At 42.4% G+C, this 8,312-nt stretch overlaps 1 protein-coding gene across 1 annotated transcript; it reads right to left on the bottom strand.

Annotated features, from left to right (window-relative positions):
* Positions 1-559: 559 nt before the first annotated feature.
* Positions 560-3,416, bottom strand: LOC149285306 (uncharacterized protein C3orf38-like). Its single transcript, XM_089495543.1, has 3 exons — positions 3,290-3,416; positions 1,778-1,974; positions 560-1,102 (listed from the first exon to the last, which is right to left on the bottom strand). Exons 1-3 carry the CDS (start codon positions 3,414-3,416, stop codon positions 560-562), a joined length of 867 nt encoding a protein of 288 aa, XP_089351669.1.
* Between the last annotated feature and the right edge of the window lie 4,896 nt (positions 3,417-8,312).

Here is an 8,312-nt window from a genome sequence, read left to right on the forward strand (position 1 = left end):
TGTTATGGGTTAGACAGTTTATGTTATTTAATAGTCTCTGGTATAAGAGCAGTTTGCAGACACTTTTCTCTCCCTTGTGCAAAACAGGCTCTGAACAACAACAGCCACTGATTGGAAAGTTGGTAGAACTTGGGGGTTTTACGTAAAATTACTAGAATAATAATTATAAGTGTCTGCTGAAACTAGAAAGAATATATAATTTCACATAAATGTACCACGTTATAATTTAATTGCCCTCTTTAAGGTTGCTTTTAAAGACAAATTATTTATGTTTGTAATCAACGACCAGTGAAACAAACTGTGTTTGCCTTAAATTGTTGGTAATAGAACAGTCATGTAAATAAAATGAAGAATAAGGACAGTGCCTTTCAGATATCTCAAATAAAAAGAGAAAATCAAACATAAAAAAAACGTTTTCCCAACAATTCTACAGTCAAATCAACCTGGGAAATTATACATTTAAAAAAATTAAAATGAATGCTTAGAATCCAAGCAGACTTGCATATACTGCGTGACGTCGTTAACAAAAATGTAATTGTGTGTTTAGTAAAAACAGGTTTTAGTTATAAAATCTCTCCAATTCACCTGTCTGGTAGTGAATGGAAGGCATAGGGAGTGACTCTGGAGAGCCCCCCAAGCTGGTCTGTCCCAAAACTTTAAGATTAACAAAACGTATCTTCCAGTTTTCAACAACCGGACAGCGAATAAGTCCAAATATCTGCTCAAAGATTCCCAGACATACATTGTTTCTATGGATTGTCCCAGCAACTGCTACCACCACCAGTCCATGAGGAGAAGTTACACATTTTAAGCCCTTGGTATCAAGGTTAGGATGAAAGAGCAGTCTCTCCTCTCGGGCAAGCGAAAGCAGGCGTAAGCTCGCCATGTGGGCTCCGTTATATTCTTCCATGTTCGACTCGGTTGTACTATATGCAAACTTAAGGACTGCATTCTCCCAGAAGTGCTGAGGTCCCCAGTCGCCCTTTTGTTGCTCCTGTACTGGGTTCTGAGAGTTGAGGAGCTGGAAGAACCATTTGCAAAATTGCTCTCCAAGTAGTTGACAGTCAAGTGACCCGATGTTTGATTTGGCTTCTTTCGTTGCCTGCAAACAGAAAACACCCCTTCATATAACTCGTAAAGCATTCATTCTGTGAGACAATTGCCCAACACATGTCGCAAAGATAACTAGGGGGTCTGATACCCCCCCTCCCTACACTGATACTACCATAGTACTACGAGTAAAAGGGGCTAAAATACTTAAAGTGGATCCCTCTAAAGCCTAGGAAAGGACATATGCAATTAACAAATAAAAAAAACTTTGTTATAAACAAAGAACCAGAGAAATTGCTAGAATACTATAAATCCTTTTCAGCTTACATTACCAATTAATCTTTTTTACGCACACATGACGTTTACAGTGACATCTAGAGAACAATAAAATATACTGTGATAAAAATAGGAGAAGTTGCAGCCCCACATTTGAAGTGCAGCGCTCTGTTTTCATGTCACGTCTTAAAAAGGCCAATCAAGTGGCAGAAAAGCACTCTGAAACCAATGGGACTGCTTTCTATACATGCACTGGGGGGGGGGGGGCTGGAGCTTTCAGGAGGTGCGTATGCCACATAGGCACAAACAGCTGGATCTGAGGCGCACAGGAGGATTCAATGCATAGGGGGATTCGGCAGGGCATTAAATGCCATTTGATGACTGGGGGTCCCTTTAATAAAATGTTTGTTGATTACGAAAGGGTGTCATGCCCGCTTCTCACCTCTGATACAGTAGGAGGTTTCTGTCGGATAACCGGATCCTTCCAGTGCTCGATAACCCGCTGGATCAGCAGATTCTTTTCACTTGATGGAGGCACAGTGATCAGCTGGGCGGCTAGATACTTAAAAATTGCTTCTCGGTGAACCTTTCTGCGCTTAAGGAGTTCTGTGGCATTCTGGCTGTATGTTAATATCGCATCAATGGCTTCTGTAAGAAAATAAAACAAAGTAAATAAGTAAGGGTGCTTTAAAATGAAACCTGCCCCACGGGAATACCGATGCAAGAAGCGGTAGAGGCCAACAGAGTCAGGGGTTTAAACACACATCTCATAGGGATCTGGCAATCCGGAATCTAACACGAGAACAAGGACTGGCCGAAAATATTTAAGTCAAAAACAGGCAGACTAGATGGGCCAGAGAGTTCACCGACAGTCAAATTCTGTGTTACTCCATTCACATCGCCGAGTAGCAAAACGCCAACGCGGTCTCCCTACAGTTTACACCCTGTTAGTACCAAGCTTGAAGCGCTCACTGACATACAGGAGCCCAGTCCAGATCGTAATCGCGGACTCCTTTGCACGTTGTTACATTAAAGTATTTGCCTTATGTTAATGTATAAAATACACAGGAACGCAGGAAGAGATCTGTGGGCTCTTTGCACAACGTTTGCATTAGATCTCTCATAAGCTCTTAAAATTGGGCGTACAGTGTGTGTGTGTGTGGGTGTGTATGTGTGCGCGGGTGTGTGTGTGTGCAGGTGTGTATGTATAAATGTATATTACATGTTTATTTTTATAATAAAGTAGATTTTTTCCCTTAATGGCGTGACGTTTCTTTTCATACTTCTCATTTCAGGGTCTCACTCCATCCTCTTCGCTGCATACGTTTAGATCTATTACATATTTGTTCGCCCCTGCCTTATCTATACAAATAAAACACGCTGTAGAGAGATGTTTACCCGGGGTTACGTGCAACGTCCTATGGCATCATCGCTTAGGTTTTCAGTAAACAAGCTCCTTATACCTGCCGAGGCAGGCCAATTATATTACGTTAACGCTGCTGTTCATTAATAAGGGGCTGAGGATATCACACGTTTAGCAGTTAAGGCTACAGAGCATTATTTACAATTTGTAATTATTTTTTCAGCGCTCCTAACTCCTCCAGTGGCTGTGCTCTGAGGGTGCTAGATAAATGGAGCAGCCTACCATCAGAAGAGGTAAGGGCTTATTCTACGTTACTGCGTTTGATGATAATGAGCCGAGTTTAAGAAAGCGAGGAAGTATTCCTAAAGTGACAAACATTCTAGAATTATTTTATAAAGTGTCTTAAGATCCCTGGCAGAGAGTTCGCGGAATATCAATCCATCTCCTGCTAGAGGTACCGAGCTGGACACTTTTAACCCTTTATATTAAAAAGGGAGACGCCAATGTGGGTTGTGCCCGTCCGTTACTCAGGGTGTATGATTACTAGACATCTCTCGGCCCCCTCAGCAGACCCCCCCCCACTCTCCCCGGGACTCTGACCTTCCCTGCCGAACACCCGGATCATACGGTTGGTCACCGTCTCCGCTAAGGACAGCACGTCATTAGTGTCGAGCTGCTCGAACAGCTGCCGGCAGCCCGCTTTCTCCCGGGCGCTCAGTCCCGCCATGCCCGGGTCCAGCCAACTCAAGGACCTCCCGCGCCACTTCACAGCCGAAGTTACAGCAGACACCCGGAAGTAGGCCACTCCGCTTTTGCGTTCCACCAGCAGGAGTTCACTTCCTGTGACGTAGCGGTATCCGGATTCTAGTGTTTGTGAAGACCGGTGTAGATTTATTATGATAACCGTGAATCGCTTGGCGGGGAGTAGCGCCAGCACCCGTTATCTGCACCGAATGGGGCCGCTTTGCACATATTGTGTTTATAAATTATTTGAGAATAACCCTGTCCAGGGAAGAGGCTGGAAGCCGGTGTTCGGACCCCAGCCCCGCTTTATATAACATCCGTACCCCTTCCATACCCTAAAGCGCTGACAGACCGGCACGTTATCTGAGGCTTTTGTGCTGTTACCTGCGTATCAGTCCGAAAGGATTAATTACGTCAGTGGCCATTGAGGCCTACAGGGAATGCTTTATTAAAACGCACGTAATCGGTCTGCGCTTCCCTGGCCTTATCAATAATATCAAACACCCCAGACCCTATGGGAAGGAGATCTGTCCTAACTTTGGGAAGACGTCACCCGCCTGCTATTTCCATTTATTTGGTAGTTACGGAGATATTGTTTTTCAAACCAGTTTTTTATCAATGTAATATCCTTTGAGTGTGGCCCCAATACAGCTAGAAAAAGCAAAACTGTTAAACAAAAGTATATATTCTTTTGAAAGATGACACCCCAAAGCTAGCGGGGGGGGGGGGGCTCCGTCAAACATTGCAGTGAAGTTTCGTTTTTTTCCCTCTGTTAACATACATGCTGTATTTCATTAGGATTTCTTTCCTGAGTTATGTACGGAAACAACTCATGAAGCCCCCACCCCCAAGTACAGCAACACCCCACATGCATGGGTACCGCCTGTATTTTTGGAGATTGGGGGGTCAAAATATGATGACCCCAGATACATTTGAACATTAACCCCTTCAATCCCAGGGGTTTTTGGTACCTCAAAGCCCAGAGCAATTTTGCCATTTTTGGGGTATGTCGGTTTAGCGATGATGCTCCTTTCCTGTGAATAGTGTACCCATGTAAACTATATATTGTTTTTTCAAGGAGAGATAGAGCTTTCGTTTGATACCATAGTTGGATGATTAGCTGAAAATTTAGAATGAGAAATTTAGTAAAAACTAGCGAAGATTAGAAAAATAAACTAATTTTTTTTTACATTTTCCCTCTGAATCCTCACAAAATTAGGTAAAGTGATGGAAAATCCCCTCCAAGTTTATCAATTCAGGTGTCCTGATTTCAGAAATACCTAATTTATATAGATTTTCCAGACTTTCCCAGCACCAGGGAGCATACTATTAGGTGTACAATTTTGTATAATTTTTATGCCTATGGCTTAACGGGTTTGGGGGTTGTGAACGGGGGCAGGAGGGTTATACTGGCTAGATGTTATGCTAGGGCAACGGGATGTAAGGTTTTTTTAAGAATTTTTTTATTATCTTTTTTTTTATATATTTTTTTTTAAAAAAAAAAAATTTAAATTTTTTTTAATTTTTTTTTTTTTTTTTACACAGTAATGGTTAGAGGTCCTCCTAGGGACCTCCTGAACATACCAGTGATGTCACAGTGACATCACAGCTCATATTATAATTTTTTTTAGTATTATTTATATTATTATTTTAATGATTTTTTTAATATTTTTAAATGACTAACCGTTTTTTTTTCCCCAGCTTTTCTGTTACAGGCCGGGAGGGGGAGTGAGAGAGATGGTTTCTCACTCCCCTCCCCGCGATCCCCCTGCACCGATCACACTGTGATCTCTATGCAGGTCCTCACAGACCTGCATAGAGATCGCAGCGTCTCTGTGCCTCATCGGAGGGCAGGATATCCCCGCAGGGGATATCCTGTCCTCCGATGACCTTCCGGGTTACGTCAGCAGTGACGTAACCCGGAAGGGAAAGACCCGATCGCGCGTTTGCAACTGCGCGATCGGGCAGTTTACCGGCTTTCATGCCGGAAGCTGTTACAGGCGATCGGACAGCAGAAAGCCGGCTTCTGCTGTCAGTGGGGAGTCCAGGCTGTCAAACGACGTGTGTCCCTGACGCTGCACGAAGGGCTGGACGTACCGGGACGTCCATAGGGGTTTCTTTGTGGGCGTTTTTTTGGACGTCCCGGTACGTCTATAGGGGATTGAAGGGGTTAATGTAGGAAAAAAGAAAGCCTGAATATAAGACTACCCTATAGGAAAAAAGCTTTACTAGTAAATATAAATTCACATGTCAACTATTTTTTCATATTTAATAAAAACTATGATTGAGAACAAATTTTTGTTATTTGCCAACCAGTTATGCACATCTGCCTCCGAGATATGCCTTTTAATCCCCTATTTGCCACTCTGCCTCTGATATGCCTTCTAACCCCCTATATGCAACTCTGCCTCCAGAAATCCATTAAAGCCCCCCCCATATGCCACTCTTAACCCCCCCCCAGACTTGTCCCCCATGCTTCAGATTCCCTGGTGTCTAGTGGGGGCAGCCGGTGGAGGTCTGCACTATGCTCGTAGACTACCTCCGCTGCTGCTGGCTGGTACTTCCGCCAGGGCTTTTATGACCGAGCACCGGAAGGTCATGGCACGCCGGTGCTCTGTCATTGAAGCCCCACCAGAAGTGCCGTTAGCAGTGGAGACTGTCTATGCGCATCCCGCAAAGATGTGCCACTCCACCCTATACAGATATGCCTTTTACCCCCAGATAAGCCATAGCACCCTCATAGATTCAGACCGAATCGTTCAGAGCACACTGACAAGACTTTTATAAATAAATACAGGATTAATCTATACTGCCCCCAGGATTTAGATTCCCCTTAGTTTGCCCCCTTTACCTCTAACGGCACCTTAAGTTAACCTTATTAAATTAACTATCAGTCCTCAGCGTTAAATTAACCCTAAAGACTCCATTAACCATAACTGCCCCTAAATACCCCATTAACCATAATTGCCTTTACATTAACCCTGAAGACCCCATTAACCATAACTGCCCCTAAATTAACCCCCACCTGCCCTAACTTTCAGCAGCCCAAATATTAATTTTATACTTCCCGTTAGATGAGTTGCTGAGCAGTGTGGACGCTATAAGGAAAGGGGCCAATCTTCAGGTGGGCCTGGGAAGCATAAAGGGGCAAGGCAAATCGTCAGAGTGACTGCAGGGAGGGACTGTAAGTAGTAACTGCTGTAAGTGACATAGAATGAACCGGATTATAAAAACGAGGGGTATTTGCTCTGAAAAAACCCTCATCTTATAATCGATAAAATCGATTCAACTAATAGATAATGAAATTCGTTGGCAACGATTTTCATTATTGATTAGTTGTTGCAGCCCTACTTAAATCATCCACATAAGGAACACCAACTGAAGTCAGATTAATACACACCTGATATCAACAGGAAATATTTTATTGAACAAATCTATTTACAATACAAAACTTCTTTTCAAGAAAACTCTACTGGTTTATTGCAGTTCATGGCTCAGTATGTATTCAAATTTCTATCAAAAGAGGCAATAAAGATCATTGGAGACCATAACGAGGAAGCACAGATGTAATCTGCAGACTCGGAAATATTATACAAACAGTCTAATTGCAAAACGTGCATTTACACACCCAAATATGTACTTACAATAAAAAATAAATTAGTATATTACATAAATTCATCTTTCAACACTTCAAGCGGCTGAATATTACGTTAAAATAAGCACAAAACCAAAAAAAATCGCTAGCAGAGGATAACGGGAGTAGAAAATGTGCCAAATGTCCCCTTATCCCCAAAATAATTAAAACAAAACAAAAATAATAGAAGAGTAAAGTGGAGATTGCAGTGCCTGTCTCTCTGATCTTTCCTATAAACGCCGTGGTTTTCTTGTTTTGTAGAATTGAATCACTCGGAACGATTCATACCGAGAAAGTACATGCCTTATAGATCCCCCGTGCTATGTAAGCGGGTTTGAGCGCCGGCCCTCCTTACCTTTAGTTTGCTTAACCCCTTCATTACAAAGCCCATACATGTACAGGCTCACAATGCATTGTTTTTAATGGGTTTAAGGACAACCCACTGCCCTTAAGGGGTTAAATCCCAGTTGTAATGTTATGCAGTACTTGTTCTGTCCTGTTCAGTCATTGAGCAGCGCTGCGGAATATGACGGCGCTATATAAATCAATAAATAATACTAGTTTTATTATAGATTATGAAAGCCAGTTTAGCTGATATCACTGTCGCTGTAATATATATTTCTGTATTTTTTATTTTTTTATTTTCTATAATGCTTCTCTGCCGCTGCCCAAAAGAAGCCATTACCTGTTAAAAAAGCATAAGTGTGCCTTTTGCGTTTGGATATGTACCATTAATATCGGCCCGTGCCTACAACAGCCTATTTACCAGCATTCACCCGCTCTTACATTCTTATTGGACATAGTTTAAGGTTTTTTCCTTTGCACTATGACTGTAAAAGCCTTAGATTAATCAGAAAAGGGGCACAAAAGGGGGTTTAATACTATTTTTTTCAAACACGGGTTTAAGTTCTGTTCTTGTATTGAGTGTGGAACCGTCACCTTGGCATCATTAAGTGATTTAAGCGATTTATAGCTTGTGCTTTTGTTTTTTTAATCTGTGCGATCGTTCCAATTTTTAGAACAGCAACGAAACTAAGATTTTTTTTTTCTCCCTCCCAGATTAGCGGCAACGTGGGATGAGAGCTGTATAACCGACTTCTTACGTGGCCTGAAGTTACCTTCCCCGACGGCTCTCAGAGCCAGTCAGCTTCTACTAGAGTCGTTAAAAATCAGGAAAATCCTGCACCTGCTGCCCACTACGAAACACAATTTCTAACGCATTTCAATTAAAAGCCTGATTTGGGA

This window comes from Sceloporus occidentalis, unplaced genomic scaffold (genome assembly GCF_023333645.1).
Source record: "Sceloporus occidentalis isolate IW3139 unplaced genomic scaffold, rSceOcc1.0.p SCAF_81, whole genome shotgun sequence".
NCBI classification, from domain to species: Eukaryota; Metazoa; Chordata; class Lepidosauria; order Squamata; family Phrynosomatidae; genus Sceloporus; species Sceloporus occidentalis.